Here is a 26839-nt window from a genome sequence, read left to right as displayed (position 1 = left end):
AGTTCTTAAATACACCACTGCCACACATACAGAGATCACAATACAATCGGGGTATCACAATACGAAGTCAGAGATGTTCTTATTATGCTAAAATATGTTGTATATTTTAGTCCACTTTATGCAGATTTTAGAAATAATGGAAGAATATCCTGCCAACAATTATATTTACCCACGTTATGGAATTGGTCAGAACAGTCTTTTTTTTCTGTAAAACTGACTTGATGTATTGGTGACGAGAATGATTCCTATGTTACTGCAAATGGCTGGTGACTGAATGAAGAAATGAATGAATCAATCAATCAGATTTTTAAAGTGCAACAGCCACCCAAGGGTATCTCCATGCTAACGCCCAACAGTGAAATACAGAATACCCCTATGGAAACAATGATTATTTTGAAAGGACAAAAATCTCTCGTGCTGTTTCCAGAAAAAAAGAGATGAAAGAGCTAAAGCATCAAGTATATTACATGGTGTCTATAAAAGTTAACAGGCTCAACAAAATATTAAACATATTGTTACCTGTAAGGCTTTGCCCCAGGCTGAAAGAGGTCAATCTCACTTATTTGGCTAAGGTACCTAGCGCTCAGTGTAGTATTTAGCAAGAGGTTCAGACACATCTTCATTCTGTAACTGAGGAACATCGTTCCATTACTACCCCCAAAGGGGTTTCTCTTATGAGGAGATGAAATAAGAGAAGGCAATGACTATAATATTTGAACCATGTCTCACAGGTCCTCCTTTGTTCCCTGAAAAAGCTTGCAGCAGAATCGCCCTTTTAAACCATCAGTGGATAAAAATATATTTTATTACAGTGGTCCTTATTACTTCAACCTACAATTACATTGCAACCAGTGCATCTTCTACCACTGCATTCTCAAAGTAAGTTTTAAGGGCCTTGTGACAAGTTTGGTGGTATTCATCTGGGATCGCAGCGGTACCAGGAAGACCACCAAGCCTGTGGTGCACCCACCTGCCTGATTACGAATTTTATCCTGGACGGGTGGGTGGTGCTGCAGCGGTCACAACGGTGAGTATGTTAGGCTCTTAGGGGAGCCTATACAGCATACCGCCTCCGTGAGAGTCAGCTGCATGTACGTGCAGTGTGTGGCATGCACCATGTTGTGCAAGTTAGACAGTGCTCGCACAAAAGTGTAATTGTGGGGGGCACAACATGAACTGTACAGTGGAACTGCAGATCGCAATATGTTCTGCAGCACCGCCAGCATATTCAGGCCGCTTTCCACACCGCCACCACCATGGGATCCTGGATCCTGGCAGGGGTGGCGGTCTTGTTGGGATCCCACCACCACCATAGTAATACGGCAGTTGGACCGCCGGGGTGGTTGGACCGCCACCACGAGTACGGCAGTCCCTAGGACCAAGGTGTAATAACCCCCTAAATATTTTGCCGATGACTCAATCCTCACTACATTTACATTTACTCTACACGACCTTACATATTTTTTGTTCTTATTTTTCCTTTTGAGTTACCCCTTTTTGTGTAATTGAAATGCTTTTCAATTCAGTGCCCATAACCTGACCCTTTAATATATATAATTAAGTATTCAATTAAAAACGCAACTCTAGGCTTTAAATGGAATTGATGACTTAAATATAACTAAATCAATAACTTTTGCCAAATCTTCAGATATATTAAACTAATTTAGAACTAGTTTAATTTCCTGACCTTTACATTTAAACATATTTAGTTAGTATATATTTGTTTAATATACAAACATCAATTTTTACAATTAATTTACTTCTTACTACATCTTGACTTACTCAAAATATTTTACAGTAAGCTAAATGCAAAACTCTCTCACTTATAGACGTGAACACCATAATCCTGGCTAAAATACTGTCTAAATACCTTATCCACTGTGTGCAGGTAATTTTTGTGCCTGATCAGATTGACTTTAGTATGGAATGTATGACAGTTTACAGTATCTGCATGTTTTTTGCCCTAATATTGCATGTTCTTTGCCCTTACATCAGACTGATTTGTATTTATCTGCTGCCCCTGCCATTTTTCTTAACACTGAAAAGGCATTTGACTCGGTCTTGTGAAAATAAGTATATATAATCACACTCAAGGTCTGGCACACTTTTTTAACACGGTTTCCTACAGCCTTCTAACACGCTTTCAAACTGTTCTTTTTTTAATACCAGACTACATTCAGACATTCTTTCGATCATCTCTGGAATAACAGGAACAGTGCCCATAATTCTCACCCTCATTGCGGCCATATTTTGTTTCAGTTTCTTATCAACAGACCACTGTGGATCTTAAAAGCCGTAGTACCATTGAGCCCCTAGAACGCTGGCTTAATTGACAGTACTTTGCTGGCGCCCGCCCCAGGAGCTGTGTCTCACTGAGACACACGGGTAAGTTCTGTTGCCTGTTTTTTTCTGAGCATACAATAGGTTTACTAACTTAGCGCCCTGTAACTACATGTATTTCTTATTTATAGATATTTTCACTCTGGTGTGTTAATTTGATTCCTGGGGCAACGTGAATCTACTTACAGCTCTATACTTTTGAGCTTTAGGTAAGCGTAGTTCGTACATTAGATACTCAGTTGTATATAGACCATTCCAGTTATTGAGCCTTTCACATTAGTCCATTTCTTAATAATTCTTCAGATTTATCTATATTTTGTTGGACTACTAATCTTCATGAAATCCTGGACCGATAGACATAGCCAAAACTCTGGCAGCATTTTTCCAAAACTTTAGGTATGTAGCCACACCAGGGACCACTAATCCTTACGTTAGACATACTCTAGGTATTTGCTATATGATAATTTTTTTGTCTTAGATCTCACTTCGAACAAGTGATCATTTACATTAGGCCCAGAGATTGAGGACTCCTTATCTTCATGCCATCTAATAATCGTATGCGAGAATATGGCTTACTAGTAGGCATAATTTCTCAACTCCAAACACTTATGGTGTTTTTATTCACAGGTAGTTTATGACACTCTGGTATCTTTGGGGCTCTAATATTGGTTTCTAACCTGTTTGACTACTAGGACACATTCTGCTTCTAATCCTATCCACACTTTGCTTGGTGAAGACAGCATGACCATTGGGCACATTCTGCTCCTATCTTTAGACACACATCAATGGGTGAGATAGCATGACTCCTTCTTAATTCACTAGGCTCAGCTTGTGCCCTTAGTTTGTAATAGTATTTGGTATACTTATTTTATTTTTCCCTGTTCTCCAGACCATTGGTTGTGAACTTGTATTGAGCACCCTGTGCAGTTTTATAACAAGTGAGAGTGCATCCCTTGCAGATGGCTTTCTGCCACTGAATATGTTGCATACAGACAGCACCCTGATGAAGGATATGTTCATCTTCCAGCTACTTCCGAAACGCGCGTTGGCATATTTCTGTTGATTAATACACTAATGTTGAATTTGAACACTTGAATAATTCAAATATAAGTATAGAATGAATTATTCTTGTTTGTTACCTTTGTGAATGTCTTTTTTTACTTTGTATGTTTATTGTTCACTTACTTCTGTATTGTCTTAGTATGGTTTGTGAGTTCTGTTATTTGCACTGTGTTACATTTTATGTTTTGTATGCAAATGTTTATCTATAGTGTTGTTGTGGGTGCTCCCCAATCCAATACATGAAAATACTGTGATATATGTTTCTGTTTGTTTATATAAAATGAATTTTCAAATATAAAAACAAAAAAGATTTAATAAATATATTTATGTACTCTTGATAAATAAACTTTAAAACCATTTGTCTGGTACAGAACAGTTTCTATATCATGGACTTACTGGAATTTACTAAATGATAGTGCTTTGGAGACATTCTGTTGTTGTTTACCTTGTTATTTCCCTGCTTTCTTCTCCAACCCATACAGAATAGTCAGGGACCATCTTTGTTGTACATTAAGGTTTTCCCAGCACGTTGCTTAGAGGGTAATTAGGAATTGTGTAGTTTGGGCTTGGAGCTAATTTTTTGAGTGTGAACACTAACTTTTCTTGATTTGGGATTATTTATATTGCTTTTCTCTTTTCTTTGGCACAGTTTGTTTGATATTTTTTAGGACTTGTGGACTGCTTTCATGGATTTCCCCGTATTTCTGACTTTGTTCCTATCATCTATAGATATCCATGGATAGTATTAAAACTTTTAGAATTAGTGATAAGGAGTTTTCCAAATTATTAGGCCAGAGTATCTCCTCCTCGGATAGACCATTCTCTATTAGCAAAGATAGTAATGATGAATGGTTTAAACTCCTAAATTTGAAAAAGAAGACTAGAAGAGCAGAGCTGCATGCAGAATTTATGCTGGAATATTTTAAAGCTGTGGTCATACCCAATGGGCTCAGAATAAGAAATATCCCTGGCCTGTTTGTGGAAATCAGGGAGTTCTTGGAAAGGTGTTCACTCCTTGCTAACCGCTGCTCCAGGGACCTCATGATTCTTATTAAAGAAACAGCAAGATAGGTAGTGGAAACCCTATTCAAGGAAATTGCAGAAATAGAGGAAACTCTTAGAAAAAATAACCACATTGACGAGGCCAAAAAAGAAACTAGAGGAGGTTAACCTTGAACTTAATTCCTTCAGTGAATATCTTATCAAACAAAAAGACAGAAAAACTCAAGAAGAACATTCAGTATTTTTCTGAAGAGAGAGTGTATCCTTATTTGGGAGCACAATATTATAACACAACAAGAGACAATATGAGTCATGGGGACTATCAGCATTGGTCTCACAAGAAAATTCAGACATTTTCAGACACCTCTGAATCGGAAGGTGAGGGAGGATCCAATCCATTCGATGACTATGGTAATAGGAGAACACCATTTGAAAGGGCTAACAGGAACAACCGTTTTTTAGGAAACCATTGGGGAACCCCACGAGTGAGGTTCAGAAACCAAACTAAGGGACAGCATCAACATACAGAAAATTCCCACCAGTACCTCCAGACCAGACACAACCAATATTGGAGAGATTGAGTCAACACTCCCACACAGACCCCGTTCCTATATTCAATTTATCGCTTGTAAAACTGGACGATCACTCCCTCATCCTTCTCACCAGGGGTCTACAGTTTGTCCCAAGCACGAATATCAACAAGTTTGAGCTTTGCCGTGATATACACTCTTTTTTCCGGAAGGTCAGATAAAGAATTTTTTTTGATAAAATTACTGCACCCAACAATGACAATAGAACAGGACTGAGACCCATCAGTTTTATATAGCGCAAACTTGGCCAGAGACATCGGGTATCAGAGCGCCTTACAGGAGCACCAGTTCCGTTACAGAAGGACACATTCATTTTTTGTTAGGCACGGCGAGATTGTGATTTGCCCAGAATCGCAGTATGTTGAGCATTGTTGCCAAGACTCGAACCCGGTTCCCCAGATTCGAGGTGTTACTCCCACCTTAGATGAGGTAGGCCCAGAGGTGGGTATTTTTGAGTAAACAGTGTATTCTAAAATACAATCCATGCTTAGATTTGTTCCCAAACCTGCTTACAATTTGAACCGTGAGGAATGCAATGCCCTCAACAGTTTATGTAAAAACAGTGAAGTGACGATCAAACCCAACAATAATTGAGGAGGTATCGTGGTGTTGGACACCAAAGACTATAAGGAACAGATCCTTAAAATGTTAGAAGTACCTGAACACTACTCTAAAGCTAATACCTTTCCTGAACAGAGGATTAAAAAGGCAATCCTCAATATCACTCAGAGAGCCCTAGATAGAGGCACTATTTGTAAGCAGGAATTTGAGTTTCTCAACAGGCCATACACCAGAATCCTGGTCCTCTATAGGGTACCTAAAACGCATAAGCAGGGCTCAAGTCGGGGGTACACGCAGGTACACGGCGTCCCCCCACTCTTTTCACAGGGTGGACGCCGTCCCCATGCCAAGAAGCTGGGCCCCACAGAAATATGCTGAACGTGTCCCGGTGTAATTTTCAGACACCGAGACTAGTTCAGCATGTGACGTCATGAGGTCATTTGCATATTGTCAGTCCCCCCACTTCTCTTTATAGGACTTGTGCCCTGCGCATAAGGATACCACCAAACCCCCATTTAGGCCCATTGTGTCCACCATTGGATCTATAACAGAACCCCTGTCTAAATACATCAACATATTTTTAAAACCTTTGGTGTCAACTTTATCTGCTTATGTCAAAGACACTGGACACTTGATATCCAAGATTGAAGGCATCTCATTTAATCCCCATACTGACGTTCATGTCACGATGGATATTGAGACACAATACACTAACATCCTGCAGTGGGGAGCTTTGGAATCAGTCAAAAGACAAAAAGTCGTGGGACAGTGTGCCCACCAGGTGACGAAACACGTGTTGGCTAAGTATTCATCAGAACAAGAAAAGAAAAAAAGAAATAAAGAAAAGAGAAAGCAAAGAAGGTTTACTGTTTACTTTAATTTCTATATACATGCGGACTATAATTCTAGCGTGTGCTGGGGACTGTGATTTTTTTACTGTTAAAACTATATTAGACACAACTGAGAATGTGTGGAAATTGGGTTTCAGTAAATATTAAAACTTTTTGTGCTTCACTAAGTAAAATGTCTTGATTTGTTGTGATCCTATTAACATCTTTTCCATCACATTTCTGAATTACAACAAGCATTTACAATGCAATGGTCTCGGCATTGTTAAAGTTAGAGCTATTGGCATTGCTCATGATATTATTTTTGGTTATGTTAGCGTTTCGAGATTTGTAACTCCTACTTGTTTTTACAGAAGTAAACCCTGAAGCCAATATCCACTCTACCTTGCCCAGACCAGAGTGCACGCTGTGCCAACTAGATGATACGATAGATAATACAGAAAAGGGGCTTCAATGCCTAAGAGTCTATAGCTCCCACCCCCTAAATGGAGATGATCTCATCGCTAAGCTAAGTTTGCTGCTAGAAATAACAAATGTCTTTATATTATGCGCGGTCTTCCTGGCCTCGCATATGCAGACTGTGGTAGAATCATCTACTTGCAGGCCAGTTCTTTATTTCTTCACAAAGTCATGTCAGTCTTGAGGCTAAGATGCGGTTTGTTTTTCTTTATCCAAATACAGCGCAAGATTTCTCTAAACCTTGTTGTTGCAGATCGAGTTAGTTCTTTCAAAAATAGATTTTTTTTTTAGGTTTCCCTGTAGGCCTAGACAGTGCTTGAGAATTACCAAACTGCAGCTTTTGCTGCTGTAAGCATTTTTCATTCGAGGACTGATGTAAACAAAAAGAGACCTTCCTGAACCACCAAAAAGTAAAACACAAGTCCGTCAAGTACCTGATAAGCCAGTATTCCGATCTCTTCCTCCTCTCCCGATATAGGTTTCTCCCTACACCAAAAAGCAAACGGCGGGAAGCGTTGAAGAAAAAGCTGCAGTACTCTCCTAAAATAAGTTGAGGAAACATGTTCACTCTTGTAAATACCCTACTTTAATCTTGCTGACCCACGCCATGTTGCCCAAACGATTGCACGGCGAGCCCAAATTACGTCACATGGTGGAATGGATGGAAAACACATTGATTTATTAACCGCAGGATGCATAGACGGACGGATGAATGGGTCGATGCATACACGGATAAGCATGCGGATAGATAAAAAGGTGGGTGGGCGAGTCGGAAGGCTGAATGGTTGAATAGTTAGACATATACCTCGGCCGGATTCTACATGGGAAGTTCTGTATACGTGCTTGTGCCACGGTGACGTCCAAACCACAATGTTTTAGGCCTTCTCAGGTGGGAAGCGTGTTCCAAAGATTTACACTGTTCAATTCTGTCAGGATTATGAGATTACTAAACAACTACTTCACCGTCAAAACGCGTACATACATGATTAAAATAAAAACAGCGCAGTGATTCAGATTAAGGCGCACGGAGCTCCCTCCCCCACAAACCCTCTACTGGGATGAGGAAGAGACATGTGAGCAGGGCAGGGAGGGGGGTTGTAGCAGCTCCCTTTCCAGTGGAAACGAAGCGGGGAGCCGAGCACATGGCTGGGGGCTCATCCTCGCTTCTCCGAGGCCGGCTGAGATGCTGTCTCCAGTTCAGACCTTCCCCGAAGGACTCCACTGTCATCGCGAATATATTTAAACACAGGTCTAGCCTCGTTTGTGCTGCTCTCCAGGGCCACCGCTGTGAATCCAGCCTTACGTCCCCACATAAATACATATATTTCGATTGTAACATACGCCTTTCAACAGTTTAAACGTTAAAAATAGGAACAACGTTGGCTTAAAATAGGGTTAGCCCCAGACAGGTTTAGTTTCAGGGCGGAAGCAGCAAAGGGGAAAATAACTTGATAGTTGGAAACTTCTGAGATGTAGCACTGAGCAATGATTACCATTCTGACCGGAGTTAGCGCTAGAGAATAATTCTCTACATAGCAAAAGTACCCATTTTAGATCACGAGAGCGTCTCAGAAGGTAGGGTATTCGGCAGACACGTGAACTTCAGCACTGGAAGTTTATGGCTAGCTGTGAAACGTGTGAGGGTGCTGGAAACCACGACAACAAGCACACCACTGCCTTTCTCCGAGGTGAAAGCAGAAATGCCTCGGAGAAAGGCAGCGGCGCTTTCGGATTCGGGGGCGTGTTCTCCTCTTGCCATTGACTGGAGGAGATAATTAGAAAAGTAGCAAAAAACACGCCCCCGAATCCGAAAAGGACGGGGCCTGTTCGGAGAGACAAACCTCTTCTCCAATGGCTGGCCAGCATTCAATAGGCCAGCCAATGGAGAAGAGGGGAGAAGAGGGGTGGGTTCCAGCCCCTCTTCTCCAAGTCATTAAATCTCGGAGCGAGACTGTGCAAGCGCAGCCCTCGAGCTGAGACCTAAAAACCTGTGCTTCATGATTTCCTAACCGCTGAATGTGTACAGTTAAATCACAGGTATATACATTTTGTTGTGTGTTACAAAACAATGCCATCCTACAGCCTTTCCTTTCACTCTACCACAGCAAGAATGTCACATATTTCATTCACTTTGCTTTTCTTACCCTGACTGAAAAGTGAGAGTTGTTTGTAAACACCAATCCCCATGTTAAAAAAAAAATCAGGAGCAATTTTTCAGGAGGCATGGCCTGACATTTGACCTTTGTCTTTAAAGCGCAGCAAATGTGACATGATAAATACAAAATGTAAAGGCAACTTTATTGCTTGGACTTTCGTGACCCCGAGAAATCATCTCGCGACCCACAGTTTAGGAAACACCCCATTAAAATGAATATGCTGAATAATATGTCTGACTTTAGCAGGGAGAAGTTAAAACAACAGTAAGACTAGAAGGTATATATACGTCTATATTTCACTGTCAGATTATTTTTCATGGTGAAAGGAAAATATTTTAGGCGATAAGAAATGTAAGACTTGAGGGTGCAGTGTGTTTAAAATGTGAAGCTTAGGGGTACTAATATAATATATTGTTAAAAGGTATGGCAGACACCTTTTTCTTTGCATGCATCTATGATGGTGTGTGATTTACTGTTGTTAGTTTACTGTTTTTGACAGTTATGAAAGGATCTAATAATATCACAGGTCTGTGCAGGCTGTTTCTCTCATACAACACCCTGCCAATCTTCAGCATTTATACCAAACGTGCGACACCTGTTTTGTAAATTAAATAGATTGTATGCATGCTCAGAAGTTTATGGCTAAATAACTTACCTTTTACCATTAAATTTGACAATTTACTAGGGGTGGACGGAATTTGCAAAATTCACTTTCGCAAACTATCGCGAAAATGATGAAAAAATCTCCGCAAACACGCCGGAAATATCGCAAAGACGCAGAAGTTTTTTTCCTGCCTGTTCACGGTATTTTTTGCGTGATCGCGGCTCGCCAACTTACCCATGCGGTTGCTCACGGGCGCGGCCATCTTGTTTTCACTTGTCCCGCCCGCTCGCGTTCGATATGACGTGCCCGCGTCCTCACGCTCTTGCTCGCGGTGGAGAATTACGTGTTCGAGATCTCAATCTTCTCATACTCTCGCGGTGCATGATCGCGAGAAGAAAGACGTGATCGCGCGACAAATGACGTGATCGCGCGACAAATTACGTTAATGCGGGCGCGAACTGTCACGAGACAGCGCAAATGGCTACCAACAATCCAACATCTCGTGGAGAACGCGACCGGATCGGGAAAACTTATCGGCGAACGCGGGGATTCAGGTAAGGCGATGGCGCGCATGCGAGAATGTATTTTTTTACAGCGCGAGCAAGAAAAAAAATTACCGGTAAAATGCAGATTGCGGAAATTTTGACATTTTCGCTCTTTCCGCTGAACGCAAAAATGCCAAATTTCCGCGAGCGGAACGGAATTTTGGCCCAGGCCTACAATTTACTCTCCAAAAAAGTTAAATACATTAATGGAGGAAATACAGTTTGTTAATAAGCGCAGAATATGAGTTTTAACGGACACGTAATACGCTTCAACACGTTGTCAGGAGTAGTTAGCGCTACACAGGTGTAATTTCAATACAACACAATATTGGCACCTCGATGGTAGAATAAGCATCACATGCAGTGGAAGAGCTGTATGATGAGCAGCTTAAAGGTATCCTCCATGGCAGAGGGCGTCTCAGGGGGGAGCCGAGCATCTGCCCTGTCTGCGTGTGCAACATTGTGGGGAGTGACTGTGTTTGAGTGCATGTATCTCCTGCATTGTCCCCTATCAGCAGCCTGTGGGAAGCTGGGGAAAGCGAAACCCCACCCATCCCTGGACGTGTATCACCGAGCCAAGCAGAGAGGCTGGTTCCTATGCAGCTCGGAGGCAGGCAGCGGCAGCAGCAAGGGAGGAAGAGGAAGGAGGCAGCAGCAGCGGGAGGAGGAGACGGCGGCTCGCCATCCCAGGGACACCGCTCTCTCTCGGCCGGGGCTCTGCAGTGGGACTCGGTATACCCTCGAGATCAGGAGGACGGAAGCGCGGCCTCATGATGATCGCTTTGTTTAACAAGCTGCTGGACTGGTTCAAGGCCCTCTTCTGGAAGGAGGAGATGGAGCTCACACTGGTGGGCCTGCAATACTCCGGCAAGACCACCTTCGTCAACGTGATCGCGGTAAGGGATGCGCCGGCGCCTCTTTCCCATTGTCTATTCTGCCTGCCTGCACGAGGATTCTCGGTCTCGTATCTTTTACTGAATGGATGTGGCGCGCGCATGAAAACCCAGGCGGCGGCTGTGCTGGAGAGGAGCAGCCATGGAGGTGAAGGGGGTGGGGGGGACGGTGTTGATGAGGTAGAAGGGGATCAGGAAATTCATAGGCTATACAAAGTGCGAATAATAGATCCTATGATAGAAATGTAAACAGTGTTGGCATATTTTAGTGCATGGCCTAGGGAGGATGATGCAACGACCTGAGTACATGTCCAGGGATCATATGTTGGGGGAGGGGCTACAGAGCAGCAGCAGGGCGAGGTAGGACATCAATGCTCGTGAGGGGGCGGAAGGGTGCAAAGAGCGGGTGGGATGGCATCGGCTGACAATGACGTGGGGGTCAGGCCCGGTTCTAGCGGGTGGGCCGGGTGGGCCAGGCTTACCCAAACATGAGCCTTGCCCTTGGCCCTCGCAGTGAGGGCTTGAAGGCAGGCAGGTCTGTGTCAGTCCGGGCCGAGACAGTTTACCGGGCGCGCACACACACAAGACAGTTTTTGAGATTATCGCAGCCGCACCCGAGTACTTCACAGGTCTTTAAAAGACCATATACATGTTAACGAGGTTTTGTTTATTTGTTCACCCCTTCATCTCCACATGGCGAAAGGGACAAATCCTTTCTTTGACAAAGGTAACCTTTGCCTACTGTCCTGCTGCGTGGATATTTCTTTTTCTATGCAGCGCAGGAGAAAATAAGTTTGTTTATTCCTATTCACCTTTCCTGGCCCCTGCAGCTGCTTATCACATCAGGCTGTGAAACAAAGTTTGACTAATGGAGTAGGTAAGAGAATTTGTTACTATTTGTTTTTCGGTTTAAAATATGCACAGGCCCAGCAGGAAACATACTTCCTGTGTGCTTCATTTAAACAGTTTTTATCATTATCATGGCCGATGAGGACAACAATAAGACAATACAAAATGCCCAGATAACGCTGGTGATTAATGATCCGCTGGAGAGCAATCATTTGTCTGTTAGTAGCTTTTAAATGCAGATGAACTGTATTTTATGTGGAAGCTCAGTGGGTTACTGCCTTTGTCACAGAGATCCTTGTGTTACTTGCAGTTCAGAAGTTACAATCCTAACATAGGACAGTGACCAATGAACTGTCACCAAAGAGCTGCATACAAACATGAATGGTATAGTTACAACTTCGCTTTTTTTTATTTTGTGATATAGTTAGAACTTCCTCAGTCTTTCATTATTCTAATGTTGCTAATATGAGTATGTTTGAGCAGATATACATTTTTATCAGTAAAGCAGATCCCCATGGAATACTCTTTAAATCCTAAGGTTGTGTTTCCCCAGACCAAACCCTCTTAAAATATACTGCCAACCAGTATGGATGACATGTGATTCATACACCTTGTAATCCTCATTGGCTTATGTGACATTCCCTGTAGACTGATTTATATACTTGTATGATTCATTGTCTCTGTATAATGTGTTCGTGGTCTAAAGTACTGACACACACTACACTGATATGAGTTACGCTATACAACAAATGAAATGCATATGAGAGAGGGGCTACGTAAAGATGAGGGGCACTGTTGGAGGGTGGCAATGAGGGAATCTGAGGAGGAGGTAGTGGGAGGGGCTATGGAGCGAAGAGGGGCACTGTTGGAGGGTGGCAGTGAGGGAATCTGAGGAAGAGGTCATGGGGTGGAGGGGGGAGCTAGGGAGAGACGAGGGGCACTGGTGGAGGGTGATAGTGAGGGAGTCTGAGGAGGAGGTCATGAGGGGGAGGGGCTACAGAGAGATTAGGGGCACTGGTGGAGGGTGGCAGTGAGGGAATTCGAGGAGGAGGTCACGAGGGGGAGGGGCTATGGGGAGATGAGGGGAACTTGTGGCGTGTGGCAGTGAGGGAATCCAAGGAAGAGGTCAATAGTGGGGGCCATGGAGGGATGAGGGGCACTGTTGGAAGGTGGTAGTAAAGGTATTTACGGAGAAAGAGGTTATTGGTGTGGCACCAAAAAAGACTTTCACATCAGCTCTAAACCCGGCCCTGTCATGGCCTTTCTGTTTTTGTTTATTTAATTAGCAGTCTGGTCATAAGGGCTACTGTGGAACATACTTTAAAGTGCATGCTAATTATATTTACTGCTATATTCAATGTTTTAAGTTTGAAGGTGATTTTACTAATGTTTTTACTGGGAAAAATGAAATTGGAGCCTGATGGTGCCTGATATGGGGCTGGGGCCCAAGGTCAACTGTGAGATAAGGTGCACTGGAGAGGAGTAGTGGATAATCAAGCCTGTAAGGGAGTGCGTTGCAGAGTCCGGAGTCAGGTGGAGGTAGTAATGAAGAGGGATTCTCCGTGAAGGCTCGCACAGAGGGAGCCCGAGAAGTGTCAGTTACCTGATACTCCCACCTCAGAAACCTCCTTTTCCCATCAAAGGAACATACATAGAAAAAACACTTTTTGAGAGTGATAATATTTAGAAAGAGATTTGGAAAAGAGTGCGTTTTACTGGGCCTTGTAAGACTAAGGAGAGATAAAGGAGGGCCCTGAAGCAGGCCTGCCTAGACATATATGTGACAAATCAAGCCTGCAGTGGCCCACCCAAATGCACCCTTGGCCCACCCAAATAAAAATTCCTGGAGCCGGGCCTGGTGGGGGTTGGGGATGTGAGCTGGGGTGAACAGCCGTCATTTTCACGTCGCTCGTGCCCCAGTCTAGACACATTGTGTGCACGTTAGTATATATTTTCTTTTCAACGGCGTAAAGGCTGCAGTGTCACCCATACAGAGGATTATCTTTCAAAGACACCCCATTTCATCAGTGACACTCCGAGTACAGATTGCGGAAGCAGATGCTGGTGGGTGCTCGGGTGCGCACGTGACACGTAAGCTGTCAGAGGTTGCAAGGAATGCATGTGTTTCCCATAAATCTGAGGAGTAGGACTCAGATGTTTGTGAATGAATGGCATGTCTGGCTACGTGTCGAGGGTCGATGGCAGGGACGCCATAGAGGTCCACAAAATTAAAAAAATTAAAATTGGAACTGAGTCGTATTCCTTTGCCACGGATCTTGAAGCCCATACAAGCATAGTTCCTCCCCCGGAAGTCGTTCAGCTCCTTTATTCTACTGTAGTGAGCTTCTCTCTCTAAATCAGTGAAAAACCGCCCTTTTATTTTATCATAAGTGTGGTTAATTGCTCACACCCTCAATGACGCACTTCTCACCCTCAGCGTGGATCAAATTCTTCCTCATTATTCCTGCCCCGCTGCCCCTCTTTCGGGAGTATACTCACCTCCCTGTCCAATTTTTAGGATATGCGCGGTCTCTCTGGTCTCTCTCTAGAGTATGTTTGTTTCCTGTCGTGCTTGGTATAGCTCCCATCTTCTCTTTCTTAAGTACCCCCCCCTTTGTGGTGCCAAACTCTGCCTTATGTCTGTGGTTGTATATGTGTGATCTCCCTCGTGTTGGTGTTTGCCAAGCTGCCCCTTCTCTAGAATACTTGTTCACACACTCTCTGTGTGGTACTTGTGTGTCCACGCTCTCTCTCTCGTCCACTAAATGTTTGTGGTATACGCCTACACCAGTCCTCTTTACGTATGGTATACACACACCTCTGCTGTAACTTGATGTTCGTCTCGTCTTTTCTCTCCCTTTTTGTGTGTATGTATCCATTTTATGTCGTATGTCACTTCTCTGTGGTACTTGCCCACCTCTCTGTCTGGGGATAAGCTCACCTCTGTCCTCTTTTCTGGGGTATATTCCCACCTCTTTTCCTAAGTTTTAGTGTCTCTGTTCTCACTCTATTGACAACCCTTCTCCATCCTTCCAGTAGGCATATGCCTGCCTCCCTCTGCTATCTAGTCACAAGGCGACTACGCCCACCATCTGGCTATGTTATTCCTTCCTTAGGCTTGATTGTTTTATGATCACAAAACGAAGCGGGATGGGTTAATCGAGCACAGCCCCCAGAGGTACCTGCTTTCCCTGTGGGTATGTTCTCTGTATTAGATGTGGGCGAGCCAACAAATTAACAGGTAGAGCCGAGCCGGAGCCGAGCCAAGGGTCTGGCTCAGCTGTAAGAGTTTGTGCATGAGTCGAGCCCTGCAAATGTTAGCCATGTAAATCATGCCACAAACATCATGTACAAATTAGATAAAGTTTCTTCTGATTGTATCACTGCATTGAGAGGAGTTTATTAATAGTTATAGTTTAACATCCCTGCCCATTACCCCCGCTCTGAAAACAATGCCATTGGAGAACTAAGGGCCATGTCACTTGTCATTTTAACTCTAATATATGTGGCCTACATTATTAGATAAAGCAAAATTGAAATCAGGGCCACTGAAATTATGTGTTAGGGGAGGACCAAATTATGTGGCAGGGTTGACTAAATTATGTGTGAAGAAAAGGCAAATTATGCAGCATAATGTGGCACACTTTGTAATAGCATTAATTCATTACTTTGTCATTTTTAGACCACAGCCTACCAGATAACACAACTGTATGGTTTGCTAAAAACATCTTGGAGGCAGTCAGAAAGCTGACCTAGAAATGCATTCTGCACTTTGCTTGCCGTTGGCTTTGTGGTTTGTAACACATTTTTTCTTGCTTTTCATTTGCTGGCTTTCTTTGTTTTAGGCTGTCCAGCTTGAGTTTGTACCTTCCCTTGGCCAAACCTTATTTACAGTATCCTTCCGTGTGCTCCCTTTCTGTAAACAGACCTGTAAATCTTGTTTTCATATCGTCACATTTGCTGTGCATTCAAAGATTGAGGTCGAATGTCAGGTGCTGTCTTCTGAGGCTGTTTGTTTACTTATCTTTCCTTGACTTCAAAGTGATAGGATTTATGCGACAGTCTTGCTGGATACTGGGGGTAGTAAGAGTGTTTTCTCGACCACATGACAACATTTAAATGCACTGTGTACATATTTCAGAGTATATCAGAATTAGGAACACAAATGAAGCACATTTTTATTTATTTCTGAAGTGCGTTGGAAACAAATACTTTAATATGATCAAAACAAATCATTACGCGAGGTGTGACAAATTGCACACATTTTCGTCTGTGCACTGTTATAGTTTTATTTTTAAAACTGCATGTCTGTGCAAATGTAATAGTCATTTCAATTGAACATGTGTTGTCCCTAATGGCAGTGTGTTACCACAACCTGAATACTCCACTCTATTGCACTCCACTCCACTCTACCCTGCACCACTCCATACCACTGAACTCTACTCTGCACCACTCCACCCTACACCACTCCACACCACTGCACTCTGCTCTAGTCTACACCACTGCACTCTGCGCCTCTCTACTCTACCCTGTACCGCTCTACTCTATGTCTGTGCACTCTCTGCCACTCTATTCTACACCACTGCACTCTTCACCAATGCCCACTCCAGTCTAGGCCTCACCAATCTACTCTACACAACTCCACTTTATGCTACTCTTCAACACTGTACTCTAAACCACTGAACTTGTGTCAATACGCTACACCTATGCACTCTACTCGGTAACACTCAACTCTATGCCCCTGCACTTTAATGCCGACCCACTGTACGCCACTCTAACCTACTCTGCGCCACTGCACTCTACACCACTTTACTGTACGCCATTAAAATCTATGCTACTCTGCGCAACTGCACTCTACCCTGCATCTCTCCACTTTATGCCACTTCACTCTGCTCTGAAACAATCTGCTCTATGCCACTCCACTCTATACCACTGCACACTACACCACTCTACTCTTAACCGCTGCACTCTATGTTACTGCACTCTGCGCCACTGCACTCTACTCTGCATCACTGTACTCTACGGCACCGCTCTCTATGCTACTCTACTCCACTCAAAACCACTGCACTCTGACACTCTACTCTGAAACACTGCACTCTCCGCCACTCTACTGTGCACTACTCCACACCACTACACTCTATGCCACTCAACTCTACTCTACACTCTACGCACTACACTCAATGATACTAGACTCTACCCTGTGCTGCAGCCCACTGCATCACTCAACCGTATGCCACGCCACTCTGCACCACTCTACGCCACTCTACTCTATGCCACTGCACTCTATCCCGCTATACTCTACGCCACTGCACTCTACTCTACTTTGCGCCACTTCGCTCTGCGCACTCCATTCTACGCCACTGCACTCTACTATGCACCCCTTTAATCTACACCACTGCATTCTACGACGCCCCATTCTCTGCGGCTGAATTCAATGCCACTACACTCAATGCCACTGCATTCTATACCACTATACTCTGCAACACTCTATGCCAATGCACTCTACTCTATGTCACTGCAGTGTATGCCACTCTACGTGACTCCACACTATGCCACTCCAATACACAACACTCACTGCCACTCTACTCTGCAACACTCTACTCCACACACTATGTCACTCCAATACACAACACTCTGCAACACTCTATGCCAATGCACTCTACTCTATGTCACTGCAATGTATGCCACTCTACGTGACTCCAGACTATGCCACTCCAATACACAACACTCTCTGCCACTTCACTCTCCAACACTCTACTCCACTCTTCACCCTTCCAATCTACAACACTCCGCTCACTCTCCTCTCCTCTCAATCAATGAATCAATCAGGGTTTGTAAAGCGTGGCTACTCTCCCATGAGGGTTTCAAGGTGCTGGGGGGGGGGGGGGGGGGAGGGTGTGGCTGCTGGTCTGTCTGCGCTTAGGTGTTCAGTCGAAGAGCCAGGTCTTGAATTGGGTCAGCGACGGGGATTGTCTGAGGTGGGGAGGCAGGGTGTTCCATGTATTGGCGGTGAGGTAGGAGAAGGATCTTCCTCTGGTTCTTGTCTTGTGGATCCGAGGTACAGTGGCCAAAGCCAGCTGGGCGGAGCTGAGGTGTCAGGTGGAGACGTTTAATTAGAGGCGGTGGTTCAGGTAAGCTGGTCTTGCGTGGTGGAGGGCTTTGTAGGCATGAGTGAGGAGCTTGAAGGTGATTCTTTTGTTGACTGGGAGCCAGTGGAATTCTCAGGGGTGTTCAGAGATGTGGGTGCAGCGAGTGATGTCGAGGACCAGTCTGGCTTCAGCATTTTGAACATTCTGAAGTTTCTTGAGGAGTTTCAGAGTGACGCCTGTGTAGAGTGCTTTGCCGTAGTCGAGTCTGCTGCTGATGAGTGCGTGGGTGACTGTTTTTCTTCTACGCCATTAACGTTTAGCCATGCTGAATATCAGCCACGCTGATGTACAATATGGCTAAAACACAGTGGCAAAGTCAATAGTTCTTGCATAAGGGAGACCTATTTGCTTTTCCAATGCTTGTTACAAATAGTAATACTGTCTGGGCAAATATTTCACTTTACCACTAATTTAACACCAAAATAAAACAATAAGCAATTCAAAGATCACCAGTCAACTTTTGCGACAGGCTTTCCCCTTCGCTGGAACATGTGTTACTGCGCTGTGACTAACTTTTGATCTGTTTGAGCTAGAAACAATTTTTTTTTTCAAATCTATAGATTATTCAACTCTCAACAGACAATGGATTATGTGTCAAATCCAGTATTGCGCCCAAAAATGCAGAAGCTGCCTAATCGAATAATTCCAGTGGCTCTGATTATAAACTATTAAATCAAACATAAGTTTTCGTGTAGCACACATTCTAAATTTGCATATTTGAAGGTGTTCTCATATATGATAATTAAAAAGGGGCTCAATAAAATAAAATATTTGTCAAGGATCATACAACTTTATGAAGCAGGTCGGCTGGGATCGATCCAAGGTCTTCTAGTTCCACTTTGTTAACTTCTCCAACTAAGAGAGTATCTCTTTCTCTTGCATGTTTTACGTCAACTTTTACTACTTTGCCTCTAATTCATGGCCATGAGGGTAGAGCGTAGGAGTCAGACAGAAGCCACATGAAAGACCGGCTCACTTTGGGCTACAGGGTCCAAGAGGTCCTCCAGCTGAGCCAGGGCCTGGCATCAAGTTCACCTGGCCCGAGCTTCTAGTGTCTCACCCACGTGTGTGCAATTGCGTGAACGCAGGGCCGGCGCCAGGGCGGTGCGACCGGTGCCACCGCACCGGGTTCTGACTCTGACTCTTCGAGGGGGCGCCGTGTTTAGACGTATTTTATGGCTTTAAAAGCACCTGCTGTTGCATTGCAGGCCTCCGCCTGTAGAGAGAAGGAGTTCTGTCAAGCGGAAGTTTGAACTCATTTTATGGTAGCACAGAGTGTTAATTTCCCTGCTGCAAAGAATGTGTACCATGCAGATCACAAAGTGCATATAGCTTAAATAGGGCAGTGATTTTTTCAGAGAGATCCTTTTGTTACAACCAGTGTATATGTTAAAATCCTAACATTGAACAGTGAGCTAATAACTGTCATCAAAGAGCTGCATGCAAAGGGCAAGGTATAGATTAGAGAATTATGATGTTTTCCTCCGTCTTTCATTATTCTAATGTTTCAAAAGGGTTCATTTTGGTAAAAAAAAATCCTTATTATTAAATGTTACCCCCCAACCATGGGGTTATGTTTTAAATTTGGAGTCTGTGCTTCTCCAGACCAAGCACTCTTAAACTATACTGTCTACCAGTATGGATGACATGTGACTCCTACACCTTGTAGTCCTCTGTATTATGTAACATTTCTTATACACTGATTTACATACCTATGATTGATTGTCGATGTGTAGTGTTTGTGATGTAAAGCGCTCTCACACCCTACACTGGTATAGGTGGCGCTATTAAATACATCGGAGAGAGAGTGGTTATGGAGACTTGAGGGGGGACTGTTAAAGGTTAGTAGTGAGGAATTCTGTGGGGAGCCCTCGTGGGGGGCGCCAACAAACATTGTCGTACAGGGCGCCACCAGCGCTAAAGCCGGCTCTGCGTAAATGTGTATCTATCTGTTTATGAGCCTTTGTGTATTTGAGTGTGTGAAATTGTGTATCTGTGTGCATTCTTTTGCTTGCATCTTTGTTAATCAACCTAGCTATTAATGTTTTCAAACAATTTTTCTTGAAGATGAATCAATGTGCACAACCAGTGCCGTCTTAACGCATGAGTACTCTGGGCTGCTGCCCGAGGGCACCACAAGCATAGGGGCCCATGCAGACCAGATTTTAACACTAATTTTCTGTTATACATTTTTAGGTCTCGCCTGGCGTAAGACTGCGCAGACATGCGCAGGCTCACTGGCGAAATTTAATGATTTAGAGGAGATTTCTGTAGTGGGCTTTAAGACCGCCCCTCTTTTCCATTGGCTGGCGTCACTGTTTAAACTAAACGGTGGCCAGCCATTGGAAAAGAGAGTCTAGTGACGTACACTTTTCTCTTTTAGAGCCGTCCCAGTTGGACTGGCTCGGTTCCTTTACGTCTGTGGTAAAAGGTTTTCTTATCTTTATGGGGCCATGTGTTTCAAACACATGGCCCCATAAAGACAAGAAAACCTTTCATGCGTGGCCTGCCGCTGCCAACAACCCTCCCCCTGCGAGGCCTGCTTCCCAGCCTTACCCCGTAACCCGACCTTTTGCTGCCCATCCTTACGCCTCCCCCCAGTGCACCTCAGCTCTCCTTTGCCTCAGACCTTGCAGCGCCCCCATACCCCCCCCTCCGCTGCGTCACTCCCGGCCAAATTCCTCTCCCTCAATACTGCGGGTGCTCAGCAATGCGCCCATGATCACACGCCGAGATCGAAATTTATGCCGGGCCTCATCAACCGGCCCCAGACGCATTCCTGCACCAGCCATGAGGCACCTCCTTGGCATTTTGCAGCGAGAGGGTTTTCAAAATCAGGGCTAAGTATACTTCTGTGTGTACGGCCGCAATGCATTTGTGCGTACTTAATGTCTTATCCGTATGTAACTCGGGTAACGGTTTCTCTCGCAATTATGTAAAGCACTCCGATTACCAGTTTACCTTTGGGTCGAATTTGCGCTATACAAAAACTCTAAACAATAAATTAATAATAAAAATTACATAAATAAATAAAACCAGCAATTCCTGTATTCGGAGGTAAAAGCAATTTGTGTTCCTTATTCTAAATTTGAACGTGTTTTCACAAGCCTGGGTTGGACCTAACCGTAGTAATGGCGCCCCAAGCGCTTCCTCCCCACACCCCGACCAGGGCCAGTGCCCCCTCCCTCATCCCCCCAACTGCCTGCCTCCCCGCAACAGCACTTCCCAGGACTGCGAAGACCACCTCTGGGCACAGCTGGAGACCGCCTGTCCGCACCCGGGCCAGTGCCGCCGCCTCACCCCACCCCACCACATCTCCGCAGCATACAAACCTGGGCGCAATCAATGCTATCCGACCATGATGTCGGCATCAAAAGCGAAATTGGGACCCAATTGGCACCCCGCACAGGACAAACCGGGCCTCGATCCACAAGTCCACCCTCGGCAATCGGGCCTCCGTCAAACAACGCCATCATTTAGCCCATGTAACCCCTTCTTTGCAATTATCGACAACCTCCGCAGATGCCAAAGAGCCCCCAAAGTCCAAATTAACCTTTAATAATCTCCTCCGAAATCGCTCCCCCTTAACGGAATCGTGCTATCATCCGTATTGCGCCCAGGAGCACACGCCGAGATCGAAATTTATGCCTGGCCTTGTCAACCGGCCCCCGACGCATCCCTGCATCAGCCATGAGGCACCTCCTTGGCATTTTGCAGTGAGAGGGTTTTCAAAATCAGGGCTAAGTATACTTCTGTGTGTACGGCCGCAATGCATTTGCGTGTACTTAATGTCTTATCAGTATGTAACTCGTGTAACGGTTTCGCTCTCGATTATGTAAAGCACTCCGATTACCAGTTTAGCTTCGGGTCGAATTCGCGCTTTACAAAAACTCTAAACAATAAATTAATAATAAAAATTAAATAAATAAATAAAACCAGCAATTCCTGTATTCGCAAGTAAAAGCAATTTCATTAAGTTAAAGCCATTTGCTTTGCTATACAATACCATTAGCAAAGCAAATGGCTTTAAATTAATTAAAGGCGAGGCCTATTGCATTTTCAATGTTATTCCTGTGACTGGTTGTGTAGTCAGGGCCCAATGCACTGCTTTGCCTGGAGGCCTATAATGCAATTAAGACGGCCCTCTGCACAACACGTGCTTTAAACGAAACAAAGAACAATTAAATCAATAATAGACAGAGGAGGACAGGCTTAGAGGTGGGTGGGGCAGATGCAGTTACATGATATGCCACATCTCTGGCTCAGTCTTACCGGCCTTACAGTGACTGACCACCTCCAAACGCATTCATGCTGTTCAACCTTTAGTGTCAGCCCTGCAATAAAGTTAGAAAAAAACACACAATTATGTGATCAGTTGTTTCTTAAGGTAGAACCAGTACTTATGATTGTTTCTGTGTGCACAGAGGTAATTTGGTGGCGGCTTGTGCAGCACAGAATACCAATATGTTTAGATAGTATTTATTGGCACGTGGTGCAGATGTACAGTTTATGAAGGATTTATGTTTAATTACAGCCCTTTGATTTCGATTTTTTATTCTGTAAATCTACACTCAACAGCTATTTTGTGTCTCTGTTTTAGCACCAGGCACGCGAGAGACCGTGGCTAATGTGGAAGAGGCTGGTCCATTGTACTGTAAGATTTATTACAAGGCGGGTTGCTAGGGACTTGAGGGGAAGTTAAGCTCTCGCTGTTCCTCCTCCCTATAGAGAGATTTTACGTGAGCCACATTTGATGGCATTTCTTTTGCTGAAATGGAAATCCACCGGTCAGCTGACCGCTTAGCAGTGCATTATGTCCAGTAATAGGCTTCTTATGCAGGAATGCAGGACAGCATCTCATCGGCCGGCTGTGTCCAGCCCTTACGTCATGCATCTGAAACCTTAACAGGCTGTGTCTGAAGCTCTAACCAACCCTCGTGGATCCCACGATCGGCCATCTCTGGACCAGGTTCGAGCCTCATTCAACCCCTTACCGTCCCTTAACTGACAGTCACTGAACCCCTGACCAGCTTTTGTGGAATGCAAGATCACCCCTGTCTGAAACATAAAACAGTCCTCATCAAGTCTGGATTTGTCCTTTCTTAGCTTCTGATCGCCCCTCACTGAACCCATGATAGCCCCCCTTCGCACTCCTGATTGACTCTCACTAAACACACAGAATTCTTGATGAACCATCTCTTTGTCTGTGAATATATCTTTATAACCCCTTAAACATCTATGTCACCCTGTACATCCTTCACCAACGCCTGGAACTGCTCCTTTGACAACAGGACAGGCACTTAGCCACATCCTGAAAAGTCGTCTAAATACCCTGATCATCCTCCTCTAAAGTCCTGTTGACGACCTCTTTGAATTCCCTGAGGAGCATGCCCTGAAACCCCAACTCCTTCTTGGAACTCTACATTCCCTCTCCTGAGCAGCCATCCTTAAAGTTCTGAACATCACTCTCTGAAGTCTTGTTCTCACCCCTCTAAATATATGCTTCACTCTAATTGTTGTTAACTTTTAGTGTATATCATTTAAACACTGAATTTATAGTGGTTTTATTTTACGACCATATTAGTGGGTGTCATATATTCTGGAGTCATGTCCTTGTATAATATTCTCTTTTTTTCCTGGATATGACGCTAATTGGTTGCACGTGGTTGCGGGTTAAGCAATGGAACTGTGACTTGCTGCCACTCTAAGTAGCATGGGTTTGCAGTCTGGCTTGACAAGAACAGCTGTTTGCTAGATTCTTTTCACCACCAATCTAAAAAATTTATGCAAAATGTGGTTCAGAGGAGCAAATATTTCTTGCATCCTGTAATTGGCTGTTTGGTTTATCATTCCACCTCCTATGGCGTGCTTCCATTGCAATTAATGAGTGACTATTTTCCATTGGAAAAGTATAAACATTCATCACACTTTTTTTGTCACATTCCATCCTACATCTCTTAAATGCTTTCTAAAGAGAGTATGTCAAACAATTGTTGACAAAATATCGTCTGGCCTCATATCTTGTCTGAAATATAATTTACAAAAACATCATCTTGTTGGGGTCAAACTTTGTTATTAATTATTATTGCAATGGGGCGATGGTTTTTGCAGGTATTCAGTAGCTGACACATGGTACAAGTCTAGTCTAATTGAAATGCTGATGTGCTCCAAAAGTGGGGCTTCCCCTTTTCATTCCACGGTATCATTTTGGTGCTCACTTCTTAGCAGTTTCGCTACTGGCACACACGACAATGTTCACTACACATATATAGTGTGATGGGAATGCCACAAAAGGAAGGCATTATCACTTTATGAGAATGATAGTTGCAGCTTCCGAGCATGTGACGCCTACTCTGAGAATCTCTTTATCGACTGAAGCTCTCTGTTCCTGTTGTCCGCTGTCACGCGTGTCTCCTTGTTACACTCCTCTTTGAGCTTTCCATCTCTAAAAGCTTTGGTGTTTGCAAGGGTTTACTGATGGCTTCCTTGTCTTTTCACGCCAGGATCTGCCTTCCCAGTTGTGGTTCTGGTACCCGAGTTGTCCTGGTGCCTGCTGTAGCATTATGTGAAAATGAGGAATAGAGACAGAACTCCAGAATAATAGAAACCCAACTAAGAAATGAGATCAGGAAGATTTTTATTATTATTAAACTTTGATGTCAAGCCAGTTGTCAGGGTCTGCCCAATTCGGATACAGGTGAGCAGTCCTTTGAACAAGCATTGCCACTGTCCCTGGAGACAGACTCAGGGTGCTACTGAGAGCTAACTGAAATGTGAAGTACCACCTTTTAGGCGTTGACTTTTGGGGGTAGTGAAGTGAACTCTCAAGGTTAATTTACTCTCGGAGGATGGTGTGGGGCAAACGTCTAGACTGTCCGGGCACAGATCACTCACAATATTGTACAGGCAGCGTTACTCTTTTACTGAAAGGTATGATGACCTTTAATTGAAGTTAAGAAAATAGGCACAGTAACCACCAGAAGCTGTAGTGGCTTTTAACATCCTTCTAAACAATACCTTTGCTGCTCTGTCACTCACTGTGTTTACTTAGTGCACAATTAGCAAGGGTGCTTTTTAATAGGCCTGGTTGTTTTCTAAGTTTCAAAAGATAACTTTATTCAAAGTATGTCATAAAGAGTAACATGAAATATCATATATGACAGTATCAAAAATAAACAATACAAAATATAATATACATGGCAGGTAAGCAAAAAATTGTATCTAAGGCAAGGGTTCAAAGGACTATAAGCGGATAAGGAGAAAATTAATAACAGGTATAAAAATTATATGAAATATAAATAGCAAGTGACAGGGATTAGGAAATTAAGGAGGTTGAGCAACTTCTTGAATATAAGGTGTTGGAGCAAAGGATCTTTTAGCACTCCTATCTAAAAATTCTGTAACAGGAGACCATAAGAGCAGCCTCTTATGTTTTAGAAATAGGGGAAAAACAAAAGTTGTGTCAAGTCTGTGATTATGGCAAACAGATTACCACCAAGCCAAATATGAAAGTTTGGAGGCATCTTTCCAGTTTTTCGTGATTTGTTGAAACGCAGTAGCTAATAATAGATCATTAATTTGAGTCTGAGTTTTTGGTTTGTTCCAGCATGTAGTAAGACTGCCTAGGAAAATATTAGCAAATGTAAAAGGGTGAAGGACGCAAAAATAATGTTGATTTGGGACCAGACTTTTTTGCAAAATTGTAAGACGGGAGGACATGAAAAGAGTAAATAATGAAAATCTGCTCTCGAAGACATACAGGACCAGCAACGTCAGGGATGTCAGAATGCATTGTATGCAAGGAAATTGGTCTCAGGAGTAGCCTGTTATAAATGAAAAAGAGAGTTTGTGTGGTGTTAGCAGCTCTGGAAGTTTTCCTAATTTTTAACCAAAGTTTATCCCAAATATGTATGGGCAAATGTAAGTCTCGATCTGTCTCCCATGCAATTTCAATCATAGTTTTGGCTCGTGGTGAAAGTGGAGAGAGCAAACATGTGTAAAGAGTGTAAGGCTTCGGTGATTTGCGTAAAATAGTTAGCCACGGGTGATCAGAAGACGGAGGGGAGATGGGTAAAGATTGGAAATAAGAATAAGAGTCAAGAATAGCAAAGCGCAGAATTAGAAATTTATATAAAAAGATTAAGGCAAATGATAGAGGGAACGAGCTGTGGATAAAGTCAAGAAAGAGTTGTTTTCAAATAATTGATGCACCCAAAGAATGCCTTTATCCCTCCAAGTTTTCCAATAAATCGGTTTACCCTTAACACGAATAAAATTATTGTGCCAGATAGTAGAGCTAAGAAATTTATTAAAATCATGTGGTTCAATAAGAAGGAATTTATTCAAAGTATTACAAGTGTATTTGATTATCGGGGTGTGTAAGGTATGCGGTTTCCTCGTAAAAGATAGATATTCTAGAAAGGAAAATGGGGAGAGGAGGGATTTTTCCAAATTAATCCATAAGGGGAGATCTGGAGAGGTAAATTTTAATAGAAATGCCGTGTGGTATTTAGGGAGGTCAGGGAAACGAACCCTCCTTAAGATTTCGGGCATGATAGCTTGGGCAAGGACATTCTAGGTTTCTTGTTTAGCCAAAGAAAAGAAGTAAGAAGGGAGTTAATTTTACAGAACCATTTCATGGGAATGGAGACTGGAATATTGGATAAAAGATAAAGAATAATGGGTGTTAGCATCATCTTAATAGTGTCAAGCCTGCCCCACCAAGAAAAATGTAGAGGGTGCCATTTGGTTGCGAGGGTGCTGAGCTTCTCAATTGATGTT

At 43.5% G+C, this 26839-nt stretch overlaps 2 protein-coding genes across 6 annotated transcripts in view; one reads left to right on the top strand and one right to left on the bottom strand.

Moving 5' to 3' along the window:
- The window catches only part of LOC146870563 (uncharacterized), a 250771-nt gene that overhangs the window by 216558 nt on the left and 7374 nt on the right, over positions 1-26839 (bottom strand). For all 4 annotated transcript variants that reach the window (XR_014978325.1, XR_014978323.1, XR_014978324.1 and 1 more), the window contains exon 3: positions 22331-22392. Coding sequence is in view for 1 of the 4 variants with exons in the window: in XM_085643155.1 (XP_085499281.1) it covers positions 22331-22392 (62 nt within the window). In the remaining 3 variants the exon portion in view is untranslated. The remainder of the gene's footprint in view (positions 1-22330; positions 22393-26839) is intronic.
- LOC146870562 (ADP-ribosylation factor-like protein 8A) overlaps positions 10711-26839 on the top strand; it is a 557139-nt gene continuing 541010 nt past the window's right edge. Inside the window, exon 1 of one of the 2 annotated variants that reach the window (XM_085643154.1) lies at positions 10711-11063. In XM_085643154.1, the coding sequence (XP_085499280.1) occupies positions 10938-11063 (126 nt within the window). In that variant the 5' untranslated portion in view covers positions 10711-10937. The remainder of the gene's footprint in view (positions 11064-26839) is intronic. The other variant, XM_085643149.1, reaches the window with a different exon arrangement.

This window comes from Triturus cristatus, chromosome 1_1 (genome assembly GCF_964204655.1).
Source record: "Triturus cristatus chromosome 1_1, aTriCri1.1, whole genome shotgun sequence".
NCBI lineage: Eukaryota > Metazoa > Chordata > Amphibia > Caudata > Salamandridae > Triturus > Triturus cristatus.
The sequence above is the reverse complement of the archived record's forward strand: the minus strand, read 5'-3'. Positions and strand labels throughout refer to the sequence as shown.